The sequence below is a fragment of the Hypomesus transpacificus genome, chromosome 12, assembly GCF_021917145.1.
Source record: "Hypomesus transpacificus isolate Combined female chromosome 12, fHypTra1, whole genome shotgun sequence".
In the NCBI taxonomy this organism is placed as follows: domain Eukaryota; kingdom Metazoa; phylum Chordata; class Actinopteri; order Osmeriformes; family Osmeridae; genus Hypomesus; species Hypomesus transpacificus.
In genome coordinates this window covers 8,848,137-8,872,972 of record NC_061071.1, presented here as the reverse complement: position 1 = coordinate 8,872,972, position 24,836 = coordinate 8,848,137, and the positions used below count along the sequence as shown (strand labels likewise).

At 45.4% G+C, this 24,836-nt stretch overlaps 1 protein-coding gene across 1 annotated transcript in view; it reads right to left on the bottom strand.

The window, feature by feature from the left end:
* LOC124474649 (protocadherin-9) overlaps positions 1–24,836 on the bottom strand; it is an 83,701-nt gene that overhangs the window by 32,237 nt on the left and 26,628 nt on the right. The window contains exon 3 of the mRNA XM_047031004.1: positions 15,581–15,682. Coding sequence (XP_046886960.1) covers positions 15,581–15,682 — 102 coding nt within the window. The remainder of the gene's footprint in view (positions 1–15,580; positions 15,683–24,836) is intronic.

The following is a 24,836-nucleotide window of genomic DNA, read 5'->3' as shown; positions in this document are numbered from 1 at the left end:
TCGATTTCACCATGACACGGGAACACTTGCCTCATTCTGAGGAGCATTAATGATCCACGGCCCGCATACTAAGGAGCAAAGACAGAAGATTTGAAACATGTGATGATCTTGCAGGCATTACTGAGTCTGTGTACCATGGCATGTCTGTCTGTGTGTTTTCAGGGTTACACATTGGTAATCCCTTTTGTTCTTTAGGTTAACATTGCTTGCAAATGAAAGTGATTACACATGTTGATTCACATGATTACATGGTTAATTCTAACCACAAATTACTAAATAAGGTAGGTAATCATAGACCAAACACATTCATTGTCAAGTATTTTTTTTTTTTAAATGACCACAGATTGTGATGGCCTATCAATGCAGCTTATCAGAATTAGCAGAGAGCTGAACATGGTAATTATCTACAGTGGTTTTACATTATTCACTTATTTCGCAACGGTATTATCAGTTTACCTCCAGTTCTAGTCCAAATGGTGGACCCCATGGTTAGAAACCAGACCGACCATGACAACAAACACACACATGACATGACACACACAAACAGACACAAACACACACACACACTCACACATACCAGTCCAGTAACACACTCTCTCAACACACTTAACAAAAGGAATGGACAAAGTGGGTCGGGTTCAGGTACCAAACAGATTCCTCATTACCTTCAGGGTCAGAGGTCACTTCCAGAGTTCCCCTGGAAACAAGACAAGTGCAGCTTCCTGTCTCCGGTTCCTCCAACCGGCAGAGACCGTCAAACTCCCCATTCCTAACTCCCTCGCCTACCCCGCACACACACCCATAAATCTCATTATCCAATCCTGACCCCCCATGTCAACTTCCTGCCCCCTCTTGGGGAAGCGTTTGCGGTAAGTGTAACCCCGGAGAACTGACAGTTCCTTCCTGTGAGCCACTTTCCCATTAACAGGACCACCTTTTTACAACGTGTGTGCATTCCAATGCTACGCTAGTTGCTACACAACAGGTATATGGGCATATATATCCAAGTGCTCATTTCACACATTGTAAAGCTGCATCAAGGCGATTGGTATGTGATAGGCTCCTTCCGAAAGGTGAAGGACAAGCCTCGGAAAGGTTGTCATGTCGTAACTGTGGGACTTCAATAAAAAGGAAAGAGCACTCTCTTATTGCCTGTTCCCATACATGCTTTGATACTGAGGTATGCAGTATGCTCCTATTCCTGTTGATTGTCTTGTACAAATGTATTGGAATGACGTTATGTGAATAAAGAACATTTATTGATTGTGTTGTTGTCACAACTCTGAAACAGGAAAGCGGAATGATTTTTTCTGATGGTTAACGTAAAAAATAAAGACCCAGTTGTGAGTGGAGCAACTCAAATGCATTTGATTGAATGTCAGTTTTCCTCTTTTTTGGGGGGGAGGGGGTTGGTTGGTAAGGATGAAATGGTGCTCTGAACAGAGTTGAAGGTACTCTGAAGATGAGTCTTGATAGAATCTCAATCAGCATTTGCTTGGTTGAATAATCTGATTTCACTAATCTTCCTGGAATCAAATGAAATTCCAGCAACTGCCGCTCGCCCTTTGAACCCTTGACCTTGTGATTTTTAGATCACTAAACATTTTAAGCAAATTGCAAAACATAAAAATTAAGCAAATACCAATCACTGACCCATTCACCTATGTATCCTGCTGCAGCCCTGCATCAGTCCTTCCACGCACAACCTCATTACACAATAGTCTTGATAAAATGAGGTCTGTATTAAACGTTTAGCACTTTGCATGATCTCGCTTCTGACTTGATTAAAGTCGGATGGCGCCGCCGTGGGAGGGTAATGACTGAGCATGAAGAAGAGAGACAAGCACACAATGAGGAGTAGAACAACAACACTTCACTCCATGATCAATCTACTGTACATTACAGGCTCTATACCACTGATTACTGGGGTGAAGGGGGGGTGATTTGTTTGTGGTAGAATTGATTCATTTAGACGGTTGGTGATGGATTTTGGGGTGGGGAGCTTGAGGGGGGGGGGGGGGGGGGGGGGCTGGGGGGGGGCTTAGGGCAGAATGAGTTGTATTGTTAGAGCCCATGGCATCATTAGAGTGGTTGACCGAGTGCTTAAGATGGAGTGCACTGGTCCAACAACCACTCCAAGCTCATCACTGGATTACAAATATTGTACTTAAGCTGTCAGACAGATAAGATCGCTTGGCTTGTTTGGTTTCTTTTTGTTTCATTTTATGGAATAAGAATCATAAAGAAAAACTATGTCATATGCTAGAACAGACAATGTCTTCTAAAGTACCCTTTATCAGTACATATGGAGGTGCAGTGTTTGGGTTTCGTCACGGTCGCTGAAATCAAATGCCGTTTAATTGTATTCTGATGTTTTGAATAGATGGAATTGAAAAAAAAAACTTACAAGATTTAGGAGGTTATATTGATTTAAGTGCTTTTCTGTATTCCTAGTAAATCCACTGAAACAGGATTATCAGACAGACAGCCTGCCTTCCCAACATACAGCACCAATCCAATGAGTGAATGTATCAGACTCATTCAATTTTCTTGATAGCTTGCGTTTCATTCCCCAACTACATATGTCTGTCTGGGAGAGTTTTCAATAACAACCATTCTTCAATAAAATAATAGAAAAATAGAACAAAAGAAGCAAACCGTATTCTTTTAAACATTGGCCCAGATATTGTGTATTCAAACAGACAGCTTAGAAATATTTAAATCCGGCAGAACCATGCCTATCCTCATTATACCCACTCTCCTCTCCATCAGAGGAAGAGCTTTGAATTACTGACAAGAGACACCGTTTTCAAGCCTTAATAGCCACCATATTCAGGATCAAAACACTTATTTGAGCGAACTCGTCAAGAGTTGGGTGGTATGGAGCAGAAACAGGTGTCAGACGCACACTTCAGAGCTTCATCAAAGGGAAAGGGAGGGATCATTGCAACGAGCCTGAGACCTGTGGAATCCCGTCTTACTATCAGGAATACACGCATGAATGCATGCACACACATACATACACGTACCCACATTTGCATGCACACACACACACAAACACATCAACACGAATGACAGGATATGAGTCATGATCCATCATCCATCATGGGAAAGAACTAGTTAAGAAACACGTGAGTATGTCGGTGTGTTTATTGTGGCATACGTCTAAAAACATGCCAACCACCAAATAATATCTTAACCCACAGTTCTCTATCACACGCACCTACACACATAACACACACACACACACACAATTAATCACATCCAACTCTGACATGTATGTTAAGATTATTTCTATAATAAATCCCTGAGATTGGTTTGGAAAAATATTACTGTAAACAATAAGTCAAAATTCATCTCCCCCAGAATCACTAAAACAGGCATACATGGAAAATTGCTGCCAAACCAGTCAGGCTTCCAGTGGGGAGGCTGACAGATTAAACGCCTGCGAGTGTTTGGCCCCCGGCTAGCTAAAAGCTATCTCTGCTATCATCCACCAACCGGCATGCAGCTATTATTACATTTAGTCTGCATCTCTGCTGACTTTGTCATCGCTAGTCCCATGCATATGTGTAGCAGATTATGATGCCTAATCTAATCAGAATACAATCACACAGGATTTATCTGCTTCGAAGGCTCAAGGTTAGCGGAATCGCAAAACAACTGTTCAAGGGTGGTGAGAGGAGAATTCCATTTAAAAAGTTCACTTCCTCCCCTGAGAAAGCTTTCTTAGGCGAAGCATGCTCAAAGAGATTACTTCAAAGAGGGTATTCCTGCAGGAAAAAGCAGCATTAACATATCGAAAACAATAACCCCAACGTCATTATTTGGAGTAACACAAAACAATGCAGCCACTGTACAAAGGCTTCCATTGTCATGGAAATGACATGGTGGGATATGAAGGTGGTGTGAATAAGCAAGCTCAAACTCCTGTGGAACCATGTGCTGTTAGAGAGACACTGTACTCTACTGTAAATGAAGTTACCTAGTTCCTGCTTCCATCGTTGAAACTCTCTCCTTTCACTTTGGAGTGTTTCTGACAGTTCTGTCTGGCAGGAGACGAGCCTACGCACAATGGAGAAGCGCTTGTGAGCAGCCGCTAACGAGCAACATCTCCCACCATCCTCGGGCAACCTCTGAAGTCAGCTCAAACCCCTTATTGGCTTGTATAAGAGAATGGCCCAAAGGATGGACTTGTGTCTCCGGAGCTTTCACACTCTAACTTCCACAGCTGCGCTGCGTCACACAGCACATCCAGTCAAGAGTGCCTGAAACAGTTTAAGGAATCAATGAAAGACACAAAGGCCTTGTGTTTCACTCATTAGCTAACTACCCAAACACAATACATATTGTTTTAGTCAGAAGGGGTGGGAGAAGTAAATAAATTAATAATGCCGTGAACGATAGTTCTCTCCACCCACACAAAAGCACATAGCCTTGAGGACCCCCAAAAATGGGCATGAGTCAAACTCCCAAATGGATAATCCTTCAAATGGAAAATCAACATCAAAGTCTTATTTCATCCATCCAACGCTCCTGCACTGGGGCCTGTAACACTACACAGACAAGCCCCTCAGGTACTAGTTTTAGGGTCAATACACTGATAAAACCAGCTAATGATGCCTTCAAAGAGCATGAGGTCTATGGAGGATGACCACCAGAGATTTTTTATCCCTTTATATTTATATACATCTACTGTATCTGAAGCATTTTATTCATGAATTTAACCTATCTGATCTTCACCTAATCCTCTACCTTCCAATTTGAACACACCACACTGGCCGCTGAAAGGGTGGACCAGATTATGGTTGGTTGGGGGATGATTCGATACGACACAACGCAGAAGCACGTTCCATGTCTATTTACAGGCAAAAAAAAACACAGAGCATCAAGTCCTACTGTACCAACCTGCAAATCTGGCATGGTGTACAATACTGTCTGTTTCATGTGTACGGGTGTAAATAGGAAGGTGTGATGATGGATTTACGTGTGAAGCGTTTGTCTTTGGAGTTTGCGCTGCCCTGAATGTTCCTCCTAGCAGAACTGCGACGTGACTTTGGTTGAAACTCATGATATCATAGCAACATTGGAACTTGTGAGCATTCACTCGGAGGGCTGACTTACTTAGTTTTTTATCCTTAACCTTTGACCCTTAATCCCCTGATGGTTAGGCCCTGACCCTTGACACAACATCTGAGGGCAATACTGTACGTAAACTGAACGTATACGTTGTCCATTAATGCTTGAACAATCTTTAAATAAACGATAACACTTCAGCTACTAGGGGAATCAGTGTAATCAAAGAGTCATGTAATCTGTTTTGGCGCCTCAAACCTTTCGTCTTATTGGGTCGATCCCTGAGTGATTCGGGGGTCCACAAGGCCAGTCATGTGTTTGGTATGTACAGCATCCAGCCCTTTGAGTTCCATGCTCTCCATGTCCTCTTTAATGTGTCATGCTGCATTTAAACGTCATCTTCGTACACACTTTCTAATGCTAATTCTCAGTCAGCGGCGAGGTCTCGACGGGGTTTGACGGCTACGCGGAGAAACAAATGAGGAGGGTGAGCCAGACACGAACTGGGAGGGGGGGAGGGAGGGAGGGAGGGAGGGAGGGAGGGAGGGAGGGGAGGGGAGGTTGAAAGAGCATTTGAGAGTGAGAGAGTGACTAACAGGATTCTTAAAGAATCTGCCTTCACACATATCACAGCAGGCTAATAAGAACTGAAGTCTAGAAAACAACTGAGGAGATATTGGCTGCCATCTTGAAAGTGAGGGGGGGGAAACTTTCCATAGCCTCATCAAATCCCACTGAGACAAGCACACTGTTTTCCGGGAGAATCTACACCAGCCACAACAACAACAATAAACGTCAACAACAACACACGACAAAACTTCCTTCTAAAATGGAGACTGTCGGGCTCTGAAACCGGATCTCGCGTCTAGCATTTTGTTGGTGTTTACAGTGCAGCTCGTCGTTGTTGTTGTTGATGTGTTGGTTTCCCATGATGCATTTTACTTATTTCCCAGGGTGCACAGCATGGTGCCGCAGCTGAGCAAAACAAGGAGTGTGAGGTCTTCTGCTGCAGCTGATGCTGGAGAAGTTTCTGGAGGGATTCAACTGTGGCTCTGGAGATCCCGCTCTTCTGTCTCAAACAGATTAAGTGATTAAAGCTAATCAAAACAACTTTCCCTCAAGAGTGGAGGAGCACTATATATTTCCGCCCGTTTCGGGACTTTAAGGAAGCACTAACTGTGCGTTTATACTGATATTAATATAATTTTATAGGTACTGTAACTCATGTAAAAATTATCAAATGTAGTCTAACTATAGGCCCTACTATTAGATATTTATTTATTTTATTTTATAACCTTTATTTAACCAGGTGATCCAATTGAGAACCTATTATAATTTGCAATGGCGACCTGACCAAGACAAAGCGCAAATGTTTAAAACAACATACTTACACCCAAAAAACAAATATATGCCTATGCATGTCTACATATATACATAAGATCTAGTGAATCAAGGTTTTAACGTAGTAACCTGACATGATTACAGTATGAACCTTGGTAAATGAGTTGGTTTTCAAGTGTAGGAGTTGAGCCAGCCATCCAGCGTCCTGTCTGCCCTTGGTCTGAAAAAACAATGTTTAAAGGTGGAAAAGAAGGTTGAACACACAAATTTCCCAGGAGGGCGCTCCCAGAAGCTCGGCCTGTTTTCACAGCTCCAATTAACAGCTTTGGTCCCAATTAGTGAAATCAAACACACTTCTCCTGCAGACCCCGTGGGGCCGATAGACTAAGGAAAAGGCAACGCAAGGACCAAAAAAAACAAATAAATAGGAAGAGTTGTCCAAAATAAACGTGTAGAAGACAACAAGGTCACCAAGGTCAAATGTGGATGTGCTGAATCTGATCTATTCCCTCATGAAAGTCTTTAGCCTGAGCCAGATAGTATTTATGCGACTAGTTTTCAGACATCTGTTCAGATTCACAATATTAATATTGTTGTACCTCTCAGTCTGAAGGCTGGATTCCCCTTGTGTATGCCCAGGATTAACACCGTACAGATCAGTGAAATATGGTACTCATACTTTGTGTGTGATAGCGTGTGTGTGTGGGTACAAATGTGTGCACTGTGTGTATCCGTGTACAGTATGTTAGTGTGCGTGTGTGTGTGTGTATGTACAGCGTGTGTGTGTGTTTTAGAGATCCATCCTTCCAAAGCCCCCTCTTACGATAATGAGGTAGCTAACCCAGTGCTTCACCAGACCTGGCTAGCTAAGGGACCTTCCTGTAGCCTCAACACATTCATTATCATGGCAGGGAGAACTGATGACTTAACATGCCTCTCTCTTTATTAATGGCTGTTGCACTTTCCACATCGCAACAAATACCTCAGTGAGTAAAGTGCTCTCTAATTCAATAGCAAGACACGGAGGTAGAGTCTAAGGATGTTAAATAAAAGTCCTTCCGGCAGTGATCAACTCTACACCAGCGCTTCATGAGCAGCCTGTTCTATATTGCAATGTTATTCTTGTTTTTATTTATTAACATGGCAGTTCAAATACAAACAATGCCGAACCGCCTTACATATTGTCGTTTGTCTTGTATCCAAGCAGGAAGAGGATACACAAAGGGATATCGACGTCAAGAACAGAACACAAGCAACAAACCGACCTGTTTGAAGTGTAAGTGCTTTCCAAGGCTTAATCCCAGATCGATAACATAAGGGGGTCTCCCAATCAGAAGCTTAAATATGGTGGTTACCCTGAAAAGAAAAGGCTTTGATTGATAAAAAGCCTGTGCATTGATGACAAGTATCACATCACTTAGCTGTGCAAAACGGCTCACTCATACAACTAAAACTAAAACGTTTATTTGGAAGCTGTTCTGGGCAGTACAGAACAATTCTCAGTGGGGATGAGCCGCATTTTCTCCTTCCGTGTCGACTGTGAAGCACAGTTGAACATTTTTCTAAAAACAAAACAACAAAAAACAAAAAAAAAAGAAAAACAAATCTAAAAGCGACCTGATTCTCTCACATGCACGCACACCCAAACACATAACCACCACAAGGCCACACATAACAGCTGGTTGTTTCAGCCTATTTGAAGAAGTTTGTTCCAGTGCCACCAGGTCTAGGGTGGTACATCAACTGAGAGGGGCTGAGGAACGCTAAATGAATTGGCAGAGAAACAGGGCATATCAAGGGAGTGGCTATCCGCAGGCCAAGATGGCTGCTGGTTAGGAGACTAAGTATTGTGTGACCCCTCTCTCCACCCTGTCGGCACTCACGCAGTGACTCTCTGTCTGGTCTGTGTTTAGCCTTCACAACCCACAGTGACACACACACTCACAAACACATGCACACACACACGTGTACACACGCTCACACGTACAGTCTCACACACACATATACACCCATACATGTACACACACACACACACACACACGCAAATGGATATGCCTATTGTGTCATCAGACAAGGAAATGAACAAATGGAGAGCACTCAGACCCAGATATGCACACACACGCCAGTTACCTTAATTTCATCAAGTTTGACCATTTCAAGACTGCCGTCCCCAAGGTGAATGGAGGCACACTGCTCTCCATCTCTCTTTCTCTCTCTCTCTCTCTCTCTCTCTCTCTCTCTCTCTCTCTCTCTCTCTCTCTCTCTCTGTCTCCTCTCTCTCTCTTTGACTCTCCGTCTCTCCCTCTCTCTCTCTCTCCTTCACAGTTGAGGGAGACACGCCCCAATCGTAGATCCTGGCCCTCTCGCTAATGTTCCCCCCTGTCAGAGACAAAGGGGTTTTAACACTGGAGGATTTGGCAGTCTCTGCCACTTGCAGGCAATATTTCACCCCATCCATCTCGCCGGGGATAATAGAGTGCCCTTCCTTTGCAACGCCTGGAGGAGTGACCAGTTATCACAAGTCACCAGCTCTGTCGTTAATAAAACACGGGGTGTGTGTCTGTGTGTCTGGGGGAGGGTGGATGGATGGAGAGCTGGGCGAGCGAGGAAGAATTGAGGAGGAGGAAGAGGAGGAGAGAGGAGGAGGAGATGCTGCTGTGACGGCCTCCTCCCTGTCTGCCGGGCTCTGGTTCTTCTTCTTTTGTTGCAGGATTGTGGGCAGAGGTGAAGAGGTCGTACCCGCGATCGGATACACCCTTTCAGCTGTTTTTCTCAGAGCAGCGAGAGAGAGAGACAGAGACAGAGAGAGACAGACAGAGACAGAGAGAGACAGAGAGAGACAGAGCATATGGGAGAGAAAGCCATAGAGAGCGAAAGGAAAGCATTAGAGAGAATACCCCAGCACAAAAAATGCAGGTGTCACATGGCACCCAGACCACGTGTATCCATAGGCCATTATATGCATTAAACATGCTCTTCTACGAAGGTCACTCCAGGAATTCTCATCAACCAAGCTCCAACACATCTGCACAAGTCCCCACCGTCTAATCTAAAGCCCAACAACATGTCTGCTGAACAACCTGACATCTGTCCAACTAAACCCTAACAGCCTCCCTTCTCCCTCCTCCTCTGTGCCTTTCATTTAGCTTCCTCACATCCCCCCCCCCCCCATGTTTAAGACACCTTCTGTAAGCACTGTCCCAGGGCTAGGATTCGCCTGCTTGTACAGCTAGTGTTTAACGTTCCAGCCTCCTCACCTGGGGACAGTGATAAGCAGCACATTACATTGCAGCAGCGTCTGGTGTGAGTATTATAAGCTTTCTGTCAGAGTACAAGTCCAGGCTGACTATGAAGGCGCACGTCATGTGAACTTGGAAGTCTAAAGCAAACGTCACAAAGGTGTTTTGTGTTTATGAATCCGAGCTGCTTGTCTCCCGTGCATCGTTAGACAAAGTGGATTTTGTCTTCTAGCTTGAATGGGCCTTCTCTGGGGGTAGCATCCAAGGTGTATTTCCGCACGTTTCTGCGTCGACGCGTGTCGTGGTAGTTTTTGCAGACAATCAATCGTTCAAGCTGAAGTTGGGTGAAGTATAGAGTTAATGTTTATTTGACGTAGGTTTAAGCATAATAACGTTACCAACATAACATCATCAGCACACAAACATAAGACAATAACACAAAGACAATTCCATACAGCTCCATCTAGCATTCTAGAATGGAACCGGGAGAATCCAGCCCACCAGCACTACTCAGCTGATGGCCCTGAACCCCCCAGAACATTCTTCAACAGACCATTTTATAGATACAACAGTTCTCAAAAGCCATTGGTCCATCCTACAGACCTGAAGCTATACCAATTCTCTTCTGTCATTGGTTAAATCCTTAGAACAATACAGTTGAATCCACATTTTCTTCAGACCAACTGTCTCTTCCCCCCAGGTGACAAGAACCCTTTCAGGTCACCCAGACTTCACGTCTCTTAGACTTCATGTCTCCTAGTTAGGTGTTATAAAACTACAGGTGGTATCTCTACCAAATGGAGTTGAATTAACATACATTGTATCAAGCTTCTTCCTGAAGCACATTCATTGTACATATAGGCCAAAAACTCTCTGACTTGGCCCTCCTGACCACCTCACCATTTTGATTCACTTCACATCGTCCATGACTCAGAGGAACCTGCCGGCCCCTCCCCCTGCTCCCCGCCCCCCCCCACGCTCAATTACCGCCTTTCCTCAGAGCTCTAGCTGCTTAACATGCTGGATCACATGACGCACGCTTATGGCAGGACAGCCACTGGAGAAACCATATCTCTTCGGCACCTGGATGCATCGTCACATCATAACCTCGTAACACATTCCATATTGTTAAACAAGAGGTTTCCTGGCATAAATTTTTCATAAGTCTTGTTTTTTTCTTTTTCATTTCTCCCTGCATTACCATCCCTTGACACACCAGGAAGAGGAGCTAAGAGATATCAGATGCCTCGGTTGTTGGTAATGTCTGGGTATCACGTGGAAGTGGGGGTCTGCTGGATTAGAAACAGCCTCCAGCACTGTCCACGGCTCTCATCTCTCCTGACACACACGCACCCACACACACACACGCAAGCGCCTTGTGTAGCCGTCTCATTCAGATGCCCACGCACTGTCAACATCAATACACGGACACATCAGCGACGCTCCGCTAATCCGATTCACGGCCTCGGCCAATGAATACAATTTTGACAATAATGTGATTTACGACGTGTGTAAACGTCTGAATTGTATTTGTCACCTGCTCATATGCAGCAGTGGAGCCCTCAGGGATTCTAACAACTAGACACAGTGTCACCTTGGTGGCCGTAGAAGAAAAGTTTGATTTGCAAGGGTTGGAATAAACAAGGGACAAAATCACACAGCCACAAAAGTAAGGCAAAGTAAGGCAAACATCCTGCCAGTAAGTAATCAAACTCCAACTGGAAATTGGTGATATTTTCTAAAATGGACACTTGAACTTTCTGCAAGCAAGCAGTGAACACATTTTGAAGTAAAAAAACAACAGGCCTAAAGGCTGGATTAAAGTCTCCTTAAGAGGCCTCCCTGTCTGTTGCCCGAGACGTTGTCTTTGTAGGACTTGAGCGTGTGGTGGTCTCGTCACAGCAAGATTTCATTCCAGTGTATTTGCAGGTTTCTAGTTTCCCAGACAACAGTAATATACCCCACGCTAGATGTATTGATCCTGGTCAGTCTGAGGGGTACACAAAGTGGGACACCACTTTGATAAATCAATACAATGCCAACAGTCAATATTCTGTATTTTCACGCCCTTTTCTGCCCTGGTATTTTAACAGCCAGACGTAATTCATACCTCGTCGCAGGCTGATAAGCAGGGGCGGACTGGAAATCGGGGAGACCGGGGGGGCCGACGGGGTTGGGATGGTCCAAAATACCGGGCCACTTCTATCACCAACCGGCCTTCCCTCTGACATTGCCTGCACTTCCAACTATTTTCCATTTTTACACAGCTTGAAAACGTATAATTTGCTCTAAGACCATCTAAAAGCACTGAATGAGTTTTATACTCCTCCTCACGATCTGTATTCAGACTCATGGTGCCTAATTTTCCCCAAAAATTCTGAAGTGTCTTCTAAAATGTGTTCTTACGGATTTCGGACGTTCAACGTAAGAAAGATATATATGATGTAATTTCTTTGTAATCATCCAAAATGATGTTAAGTGTATGGGTATTTTTCCAAGTAAGCCACTGATTGGTCGATACGTGCCATGCATTGAGTAGGCAACTCCCCATGTACTGAGTGGGCCGGTCTGACAGTAACTGCCGGGCCACTTTTGTCCGCCCCTGCCGATGAGCACAGCATGTGTTTGTCCTGCAAGTGTTCTGGACTGGTAAGTTCCCAACCTTACCCAAATATTCCTTCATCTGCGCCAGGTTCGGAGAACAAGCTGAAGATGCAGCAGGGGTTGGTGTGTTAGCGTGTGTGTTAGCATGAGTGTTAGCATGTGTGTAAGCGTGTGTGTTACCATGTGTTTAAGCATGTGTGTTAGCGTGTTTGAAAGCGTGTGTGTGGTGGGGGGGGGGGCTGTCACATGCCCAAGGAGTGCTTAACACTCGTCCAAACTATTCTCCATCGACTGGGAGGGGTGGTGGGGGGGGGGGGGGAATAATCACTGCCAGCTGTGCCTTCTCACAGTAGACCCCCCACCACAGCACCCCTCCCCATTCCCCCGCCTCCCTCCACAAACTACAACTCCCTGACAACGATTTGCCACACTCCAAATGACAGAGGAAGGGAAATTATCGAGCGTCAATGCAATAAAGCTGTCTAGTAGCTTAATAGGGCCTGGGGTTGAGGCATGGCAGCCATCTTGGCTCAGAAGAGTCATCATTTCCCCCTGAGTGGAGAGTGTGTTTCCTCAGCGGAGATGACTGTTTGTCTGCTCCACCAGGCAGAGCAAACAGCAATACAGTCCTTTAACAAACACACCAGAGATGCTGGAGTCAGCAGACGGACTGGGAAGAACTCCTCAAGAATATACTATTTTGTTTTGCACACTGATGTCCAATGCCCATCTTGACAAGAGAGAATAAAATAGCAGCTGTCCGCTCAAACAACCACAATCACCATTTAAAAGATTTCTAGATCATAACACATCCATAAATAAATGAGTTAATGACCTAAGATACACAGGCAACATACCTAATTAAATCCATAAGCAATAATGAAACTACTGATATAATCATAATAATGTCACAAAATATATTTCAAAATCACCACTTAGGAATCTGAGGGGACGATTTAACTGATGTCCAGATAACCCAACAGCAAGGGAGATCCCACAGAGACAAGTTAACTCGGTCTCAAAGATAAAGTTTGACTCTACCACTGGTTATCCAGATAGTTCCAGACTTACATCTGAAGTCTACTGTACTGTGGGACCAGGTAAATTCAGGGTGAGACCCAGAGACATTCAGCTACACCAGGAGCTTGAGGGTAGCTATTTGAACTGCTGCACCATAAAGCCCACATGAGTTTGACATCTCTGTGTTACGCATCGTGACTTTTGGCTCAAGACTGGTCTCTTCAGAGAGAGAGAAAACGGGAGAGAGGAAAGAGAGAGACATTTTGACAGCTGATGTCACATCAATCGAATATTAGCCTTCTCTTAACTCTGCTGATTAGCCGGTGGCCTTGGTTTGCCCTGGGAACATAGTCAGGGAGAGAGAGCGAGAGCGAGAAAGAAAGTCGAGAGAGAGAAAGAGAGAGAGGGAAAAAGAAGCGAGGGCCAGAGAGAACACTCTCCATGTTCCGTGCGTGGGCTGCACCCTACTCCCATCACCCCGATGGAGGGCAGTGACACGGAAAATAACATGCCCGCCGTGGTATCAGCGCTAGCCGCCCGTTAGGCGCCCCATGTCCAATCTCAACGGCTCCCAGAGTGCTCCGTTAGACGTCGCCTGAGGGCTGAGGAGGCGGGGGTGAAGGGGGCAGATGGTTGAGGGCGGAGAGCAGATGAGGAGAGAGCAGCGACACAGTGGACATGACAGGACTCTGAAGGGCCTCTGACCAGAGCGAAGTGGTACAGTAGCACAGTCTTAATTCGGCCATGTCTAAAGATCTCATCCTCCGCAAGATCTCCAATTGTTTCCCTTTCTTTCTCTCTCTCCCTTTTTCACTCTTTCCCTTTCTCGCTCTCTCTCTCTCTCTCTCTCCCTCTATTTCTGTCACTCTTCCTCATCATCTCACTTTCTCTTCTCTCTCTCTCCCTCTCTCACTCTCGCCTCGCTCTCTCTCGCTTTTCTCTCTCTCGCCTTTCTCTCTCTCTATCTCTCGCCTCTCTCTTTCTCTGTCTGTGTCTCTCCCACCCTCTCTCGGAGGGCCCTCCCTGCAGAGGCAAGAAAAGGTAGCTGAGTAGGGGAATGTGAGGGAGCACGCCAGGCGGTAATTGATTCACACATTTTTTATCTCAGCATATTGATCTCACAACAAGGAGCAAAACTACGCTACCAGAACCCGAGCTGGGGTCGGGGTGTTTGTGACTCAATCCCATGATAGAAAACAGCAACCAGAAGCACTTCAATCAATCAGTTTGTTACTGGATGGGAAAGAGGCCGGCCACACATATAACTGGTGTTAACCAGTCTCATTTCGAACCCCCACATGCGTGTTCCATTCACACAAAGGTACCACAGCAGTTCTGATATGAGGCTGTGAGATTCCCACATCCCGTTCTCACCCTGTGCGCAGCATGATGACAGCTCGTACAGTATGCAAAATAAATCTACCGACATCATTGAGAACGAGCAAAGTGCAAAAGCGACAACACAAATACACACCAACTCTCCGGCTGATTCCCAAAGCACTTTCTGTCTTTTAGCATGGAGGTAATGCGCCAATTATCTCTTACTCATGCAGCAATGGCATGATTATTAGTGGGCGCACTAAACTGTCATTTTAATGATGCTGTTATGATAATGTGGCACAGTTATGAGTTTTTGAGCCTTTTCGCTGGGTGTGCATTCCAGGACGGCAAGCGGTACACTTGGGGCAGTTGTTTGTACTTAAATAATAATGTCAGACAAGTGTGTGTTCAATGAAGAGCAAAACAAGGCTTGGAGACCAGGTGTAAATCATGTAACTTGTCACCTCATGAGGAGTGACGGAGCGTGATGATGATGATGTCACAGTGACCACTACTCTCTAGAGGAGTGACGGAGCGTGATGATGATGTCACAGTGAGCGCTTCTCTCTAGAGGAGTGAAGGAGCTTATGATGATGTCACAGTGACCACTACTCTCTAGAGGAGTGACGGAGCGTGATGATGATGTCACAGTGAGCGCTTCTCTCTAGAGGAGTGAAGGAGCTTATGATGATGTCACAGTGACCACTACTCTCTAGAGGAGTGACGGAGCGTGATGATGATGTCACAGTGAGCGCTTCTCTCTAGAGGAGTGAAGGAGCTTATGATGATGTCACAGTGACCACTACTCTCTAGAGGAGTGACGGAGCGTGATGATGATGTCACAGTGAGCGCTTCTCTCTAGAGGAGTGAAGGAGCTTATGATGATGTCAAAGTGACCACTACTCTCTAGAGGAGTGACGGCACGTGATGATGATGTCATAGCAAACATTCTGGGAGGGATTCGAACCGGCAGTACTCACTAGAGGAGTGCATGGCGTCCAGTACTCAGGATTCAGCTCAGTCCGTGAACGCAGGTCCAAGTACTCAGGGTTGAGTTCCGTTCTCGCGCGGGTTAGAGTTCCCTTCGTGGAAAATTGAAAACAGGGCATTAAGTACAGTATTCCAGCACTGATGGTTGGGGTGGTGATGGCTTGGTTTACGTGTTGAAGGGTAAAAAGGCAAAAGTTTATGAAATAAGGAGATGGGATTTCAAACTTCAGGGTGAATAGAATGTTTTAATGAACCACGGTAGTTTGTTGAAGAGGTTCTGTTTTATCTACCAAATGTAGCTTTATGTTTTCAAGTTAAACTTGTTTCTTTTATTTATTTATTTACTTGGAAGATCTCGTCACACCCTAACCCTTTCATAGTGATGGATGGCAGCCATGTTGAAGCAAGAGATGCTTTGCTATGCTGTGTGTATAGTTCTTGTCACAGACGCACTTTAATCACATCGCAGAAACTCAAGACTGAGAGGGGAGGGAATGATCATTGTTGTTGACAAGTACAGTTTCTTTTGACTGTAATGGTAGGTTTTGTTCCAGCACTCTGAGTTTGTTCCATGTTCCACGGCTGAGCGGTTAGGGAGTCGGGCTATTAATCAGAAGGTTGTTGGTTCAATTCCCGGCTGTGCCAAATGACGTTGTGTCCTTGGGCAAGGCACTTCACCATACTTGCCTCGGGGGGAATGTCCCTGTACTTACTGTAAGTCGCTCTGGATAAGAGCGTCTGCTAAATGACTGAATGTAAATGTACAATGTCCCATGTTAAATTAGCAATTAGCAAATCAATACCAAAAAGGTATCTTTTCCCAAGGGGGTAAGAGATATGCTAAATGGAACTATTTCAATTTTCAAATAAATTCTAACTGTGAATTGATGTGCCTTATACATCAAAGAAAAAACCTAATCCAAATGAAAAGAAATATCCCCAAACCACTTCTGAACAGTAACCAGAAAACAGAACAGGCTGTGGTTAGAACATTTATATTGGATAGTTCTGGAAGATATTTTGTGTTTGTGTCCCCAGCACCCAGTTTGCAGGGTGGAGTTCTATGAGGTGTATGATGTATGCCATAATGATCTGTTGATTCCTGAAATGGCTGTGTGTAATGGGGCTATGCGGAAGGAAGATCCTGACATAAATCACTGTTACCGACAAGAAACTAAACCAAGACAGAAAAAAACACATACAAAACATTTATTAATTTCTTTTCAACCTGTTTTCTTTAACGGCAAAGTGTTTTGTAAGATTTTAGTTTAACTGCTAATGGCTCCTAATTTGTCTTCATTTTTACCTGACTGTTCTTTTACCATTTAAAACGCAATCAAGTTAGTAATGATTGTTTGGTTCTTCAGTGTCTGAACTGGTTGGCGGTGAATGGCAGCTGAAAACACAACAGACACTGTGTTCCCTGACAGTTGATATGCTACATCATCACCATCAGTGCTGTACGCCTGCCTTCTATACATCTCCCTGCCACCTAGAAAGCTTTCCCATATCCTGGCTGTCATCCACCAAAAGCACTTTCAGCTCTGACATTTTGCCTGTAATGAACAGGTGAAAGAGGGCACGGCAGAATTCGAAGCACCTACTACTTAATTATGCATCTTCTCATCCATCATCGACAAGCCAGTCAGTTACTTACCAAGTGCACCTGGATGGGAAGGATATGTGTGATCATTCATTAGAGCTCCACGTCACTCGCTTGTATAAGTGTGTGTACATGTGTTTGTATTTGTAGCTATGTGTGTATGGACTGCACGCATGTGTGTGTTTATACCTGTGTCTGTATGTGTGTGTTTTTTCTCATGTGTCTGGACGTGTGTGTATATACACGCACACACAGAACATTTCCCCCATCTGGATCTCATTTCCAATTAAACAACGTTGTGGAGAGTGAACAGAGTGCTGGATCAGACCTGCTATCGGTCGCCTATGGGCTGAACAGAAGATTAGTTTCATGGCAGTGTTGAAAAACACACTCTCTAATTGGCTTTGTTATTACTTAGAGGCTGCCGCTGCGAATCCTCGCCGCCACAGACCTTTAGATTCCGTTTAATTACCTCAGAGAAACCATAAACACCCTGCTTTGACAGCAAAACACGAGCCAGGAGAGGACCTTGACGAGGTTTGTAGAGGACCGGAGGGGGTTTCAAGAGTGTTTTGTAAAATAGTCACAAGACTCATAGAGAGAACAAGTGCCTGACGAGTGTCACTATAAACAGAAATCGACACACCGCGTGACTGGTATACAGAGTCACAAGAGACAAAATAGATAAACATCCTATTTTGCGGGTGATCATCGGAAGGACTGCCTTGGCATGAGTGACTCTGTGTACGGTGAGATTTTTATCTTTCATAAAAAGCTCTTTGAAAATGTGATGGAGTGCACATGTGAGTGTGCGTGTGTGTGTTTCAGAGTGAGTGTGTGTTGGGTAATTATGAAACAGCAATGCAGAAAGCCGATTAATCCCACTGTTCTCGGCTGATGGCTACCCCTCCTGATCTAAACGATGGACATATTCCACTTACGGCCACTTTAATAGTTAAGAGTATAGTAAAAAAATCAATCATGGCATTGTCAGTCTCATCTCTGTGTCTGGTGCACCTCGTGGGTGTAGGCTGATATACGACGTCTTGAATCCCCGCCAGCTCCTCCCTGCTCTGGGTTAGACCAGGCTGACTTACGGCCTCTTGCCTCAGTCATGTAAATGAGCTTGTGAAAGGGTGTGTGTGGTTGTGGAGATCCCCTCGAAGCCTGGTAATCACCTAACTCTGTTGAGTACGTCTTCACGCCCACACCTAGCAACCATGGCTCACCTCAACACACACGCCCACACCTAGCAACCATGGCTCACCTCAACACACGCCCACACCTAGCAACCATGGCTCACCTCAACACACACGCCCACACCTAGCAACCATGGCTCACCTCAACACACACGCCCACACCTAGCAACCATGGCTCATCTCAACACACACGCCCACACCTAGCAACCATGGCTCACCTCAACACACACGCCCACACCTAGCAACCATGGCTCACCTCAACACACACGCCCACACCTAGCAACCATGGCTCACCTCAACACACACGCCCACACCTAGCAACCATGGCTCACCTCAACACACACGCCCACACCTAGCAACCACGGCTCACCTCAACACACACGCCCACACCTAGCAACCATGGCTCACCTCAACACACACGCCCACACCTAGCAACCACGGCTCACCTCAACACACACGCCCACACCTAGCAACCACGGCTCACCTCAACACACACGCCCACACCTAGCAACCACGGCTCACCTCAACACACACACCCACACCTAGCAACCACGGCTCACCTCAACACACACGCCCACACCTAGCAACCACGGCTCACCTCAACACACACGCCCACACCTAGCAACCACGGCTCACCTCAACACACACGCCCACACCTAGCAACCACGGCTCACCTCAACACACACGCACTCCTGCTGGCCGTGTACTGAAACACACCAGCTTGGTGGGATGGAGACACTGGAGGAGTAAGAAAAGAGGAGGGATGTGGGAATAAAGGGTGTGTCGAAATAGGAAGAACGGGGGGAAGCGGGGAGGAAGGAGATGCAAGGAGCAGGAAAGGGGCAAGAAAATAAAAGAATACAAAAGTATGAAATGGAGGAATAGAGAGAACTGCAAACAGACATATGAGGAAAGAGAGAGGGGGAGATTTATTTATAAGTTGTCAAAAAATTGCAGGGATGAGAAAAGCTACGATTATTATTCTTTGAATTCACCAAGCTGTGCTGTGATTGGCCTCGCCGTCTGGAGCGTTCAACTTTATGTTTACGAACCGCGGTGCTAAGCCCATTTCCACGGTTACCCGCCTCACACAAACACACACACATAAACACGTACGCATCATTGACGTTCCATTTAAGTTGATAACCGTGATGAGAAGGCCTCTCTTTGACAGAAACTTAATGGAAACATACAGAGGCTAAAGCCGGAGGAAAATGGCACCCAATTACTGGTGGAAGTTTAGCATAGTTGAGGGCTAAAGCGAATATCGCATGCACCTCTTTGCTTTGTTCTGAGAGAACAAAGGGAACGATTAATCCCCCCCACACAGACACACATACCTCCTCTCATCTGTGACAAAAATGCATTCAAAATGTGTTCTCTGTAATGGAAACCCCAGTGTTTGTGTGTGTTTCCTGCCACAAATTAATTAAGTAAGATATAGCTTTTGATATAATAATTAATTACACAACGTATTAGTGCAGACAAGACACCCCGTCAAGATTTCATGCTCAACCCTGGAACCCACACACGCGCAAACGAGGACGTGGGTATAGTTATTCAATGCCAGTGTACTTTGTGACTGAATGGTGAGCAAATGAGGTTGAAGTCCTGTGGCAGGATAAATAAAAGCCCTGATCAATTTAAGTGGTCGAAGAGAATGACAGCAGCAGGCAAGAAATAGTACCGGCCTCTTCTGCGTTTACTGTTTCATTCTTCCACTCCACGCGGGGGCTCATTGATTCCCACTGGCAGCCTGTCCTGGTCGCTAGCATCGATGTCGAGACGAGACGAAACCGTTCTCAACAAACCGCTAATGGCTTCAAGGAATTCACAGCGTCTGGTGGCGGAATTCTAATCAGCAGATTTTCATGAGTGTTCGAGTACCGGGGCGGGAGCAGACAAGACGTTGGGGGCGACTCTCAAATCGCCCTGAATGTATTAGCACTCAAATTACACGTCGTTATATGGCATCAGACTTTAAATCTGGCACTGGTACCCTGTAATGGGACTCACTAGCTAGGTTAAAGTAGGCCTTGACACGACTGTTAAAGACTAATGTTAACTTGATTAGGCAATTGCTCCAACTTAGACACTTGCACACGGACGCCCATATTCGGTGCTATAGGGTTGCAATTTAAATTTATTATGCAGGACCACAGCACAGTGTATCAGTGTTTGCCTTCCATTCGTTAACTGACAACAATGTGAAAACAATGTTATATGTATGTGGTGCAGATTTCTGTCACTGGGGATCCATCTTTACTGACCTGAGATCAGTATAGTCCAGTGGAATCCACTGGAGTACACTGACCCAGAACAAAGGGATGGATTTCAGATTGTCTGTATGTACCTACCTGACTGCCATAGTCATTACTGACCCGGTCTTCTTCTTCTATGGTCTGTCTCAGACAGGAAGTGTTTGGAAGTTGGAGGTAGTTTTGTATCACCTAAGTCCTCTACATACTAGACAACTTATCACAGATGAATATACTATTCTAAAACATGCACGTTACCACTTTGGCTACACTTCCAGGTACATACACCTACTGTAAATTCACCTATTTGGCATTAGTCTATTGTTACAAAGTCATACTTCCATGCAAATTTGGCCAAAATCGAAAGACTGTCTGAGTTAGACATTGCACGTGTCGGCTTGGGGTATGGCTTGTTCCGACAACAGCAGCAGCACAACAAAAGAGTTTGTTCCGGAGCAGAAGCTATGCTTTTACACATTCCTCTGCTCCCTGTTTCACTGTTGTTTAAACCTACTCCTCTACAGCTCCTTTGTTTCAAAGAAACCTATCATCTATAGCTTTCACACGTCAACATTACTTGAGAAATTGAGCTTCACAGGAATATCCCTTTTTTTCCAAGGATGAAACAGGAAGACTAACCTCATCAATGTTAGTTTACCTGGAATGGTTTATGGTGAGTTTGAAACCAGGCCTGGCTTAAAGACACTGCAGTTAAATCAGGTGTATGACAGGTACGTTTCATTTCAGGCAGCACAAAAGCCATCAGCACTGTTCTGCTAGGAGGGACAGCTCTCTGAGTCTTCTCCGTCTCTCCCTCAACCCTCATATCCCTCTCCTGTCATCCCTCGGTTTCTCTTCAAAGTGCTTTCATTGTTCCCTATCTCCCACCCTGTTGTGACATCGCATGGAGCGAAGCCCACAACCAAGCCTCTCAAGGAAGGCAATTGAACCTCATTCTTCCTCTTCTCTTTCATCCATCTAATTGCTGGAACACTCCATCTAGCTCCTTGCCTGCCACCAAGACAGATGGATGGTCCTACAGACCGTAGCACATTGTGGACTATTTATACACTGAACCGGGGTCAACTCGCGGATAGTCGAAGTCTGCGCCTGGTGTTTGCTGCCAAGGAGAGATCGGAGAGTGGGGCTTGTGCCGTGGTTGAGTTGGCACGTGTACAACCTGTTTTGTCCGGAAAATCTCATGTATCGTGTGCCGTAGCATGGTTCATCTCATGTCAGATAGAATTGGAAATCTGATCCCAAGCAATTTTCCTGCATATTCACACGTTGTGTGTGATGTGGCTCACAGGAAACGAAGCCTCCAGTGTAGATGGTGTGTATGCCGTGCATGTGACCTGCTGTGTGAGCTATGGAGGCTGTTCACGTTGCAAAGCTTGTCACATACGCAGCGAGGGCTGAAAAGCTGCGTAAACATACACGCAGACAGCATGAAGAGACTCTCGCTCTTCTACTCCAGACATACACACACAAATCCAGTGTGCCACGATTAAATAATTAATTTGCGCAAGATGACCCTGGACAAACAACTCCTCTACAGTTGGAATGAAATCTCTGCCTCCCAGAAGATTACTTTTCACACCAAGAGTCATACTAAAAACAATGTCTCACAGCTCACTTCATAATCACACACACACACACACACACACACACACACAAACAAAGAAACGCACTGCCCATTATCTTACCCCACATCTCCAGCACCGAAACACCCTCCTGCATTGTACTCTGACACATGTTGTATACATGACTTCACGCACCACCAACGGACACAAACACACAAAATATTTGGTGAGAGAACAATGAACGTTGTGTTTTTTGGAGACGTCCACCCAGGGGTTTACTATCTATCCTGTGGTCACATTGTGCGAGGCTATGGGCTTTCATTACACTCCCCATCAACCTCGCCTGCCTTCTACAAACCCCTTTCCCAGAATGCCCTAGAACGCCGCAAGGCTAGAACACTCTCCTGTTTGTTTGAAGCCCACTGTGCATGTGATTGTTTGTGTGACACACACTGTGCATGTGATTGTCTGTTTGGGACGCTACGCGCGTCTTATGGAAGATGGTGGCCCATTTTCAGATCTATTGTATCAGCTGTGAACAGAGTCAAACGAGCCATAATGAAACCCCTCTTGGCTGAGGGGTCTTGCAGGGATTGGAGTGTGCCAGGTTCTCCAATCCAGCTGAATTATGCCGGCAAAGGAACAAATAAACACAGCGAAACAAGATGTGTGTATGCCAATGTTGTGCGAAAAGCTTGATTTCTTTTGTACAATTAGAGATAACACAATGCGTGTTGCGGGTGAGTGAGTGAGTGAATGACTCTAAGGGAGGACAGTATGTGTTTGTAATCCGTCGGCTAGGAAAGTTTGCACGGTTTCTCGATGTTTAAACACTTGCAATCCAAAAAGGGAGACATAGAACATCGAAGTACTGTCGCAAACATTGCATACTACGTAGTGGTAAGTTCTACTCAGGAGTGTCTCTTCTGACACTGTGTTTCCATTTCATTAGCCAAGTGTGGAACTTTGTCATGTCTTCTTACTTAATTAGTCACTGTTTGCATATGCAGTGACGGCAGCTTGACTCTCTTGACTTTACTGTCTCCGTCTTTCTATCTCTCTCTCCTTGTCATCTCTCTCCATCTCTCTCTAGCTTTCTCTGTTTCTCCATTTCATCTCTCTCTCTCCCTCTCTCTCTCTCTCTCTCTCTCTCTCTCCCTCTCTCTCTCCTATCTCTTGCACCGTGAACACACACGTCTTCTCATTTGACAAGCTGATCTGCTGTGGAGATCATTCCCCTGCTCCACTGCGAGACTTAATGTCCCAATCTTTTTTTCCCCTTCTAACTGGCAGGGTATCACATAATTGGCTGTGGTCCATTCGCTCGCCCTCCTCTGTGTCCTTTTACGAACGGATGATTTTAATGAATCAGTTTTACAGTGATTAGAGCCCGTGGCTAGAGAGGTCAGGGCCGCGACGAGCCGTTCGGACCAGAGAGAGGGAACCACACACACTCACACACACACTCTCACACACACACACACTCTCACACACAAACACACACACTCACACACACAAACACTCTCTCACACACACACACACACACACCATCAGATCCAAGATGTCCAGAAGACGGCCCGACCGGCTTAATCAGAGCACGGAAACTTCTCAGACTTTCTCTTTTCCCTGTCTTGTCTGTCTACATGGTCATCCCTCGCCCTCTTTCCTTCTCTCTCTCTCCTCCGTAATGCTTTTAGTCACAGTGTGATATCCATGGCAACAGTGGAAGGTCTTGATGGAGCGAGCCACAGGTGACTTAGCTAATGCAATAACAAAATGGAGACCAGCAGAGTAGCCTACATCCTCCTCCCTTCTACTCCCTACTACAGCGGCTCCTGAAGGGGGAACAATACAACAGAACAACAACATCCCCTAGCTGAATTATATCATTGAATTAATGTCAGACAAACACACGCACACACATCACACCTGCTGAATGACGGGCATGACATATCACCTGAGATATAAAAGCTCTGTGGAGAAACGGAGAGAATTAAAACACGAAAGCTCAGCGCCAGACCGGCCCCGAGATTCACCCCGTTTGGCAAGAGAATTCCTGTCGACAAGTCTGTGCCAAACACAGTGACAGCGAAGTCAACGCTAGCAGTCGGGGGTCCGGCAAACACGTCTCCATCCATGACATGCCTGTCAATCAAGCGGCACTGACACAATGCGCCCGACGGAGAGACCGCAACGGAGCTGGCAACGTGTCACGCAGCATGCCTCCACCGCGAACAACAGTGTTCTCCTACAAACAGATCCACAGCCTCCTCAGTGAGATAAATCCCACGCGTTTCAACGACCAGGATGGCATTCAGGCTGATAAATATGGACACATGTCAAAAAAGACCTTTGTTGACTCCTGTTATGCCATTAAAAGTTTACAGATGCTCAGTCTCCATATCGAATAATGAAATTAAAACACAAATCAACCTCTACATCACTAGGGGGAGATATCCAAACATATGCTGTTTGCTCGTCCAAAAAATCCAGAAGGCCACTGTCTAAAGTCCTCACACAGATTGTGTTGTCGTGAACATGAAAAAGTTTGGGGATTTTTGGTTTCATAGTGTCAGCTTGTTAGCGTCTAGGCTCTATGCCAT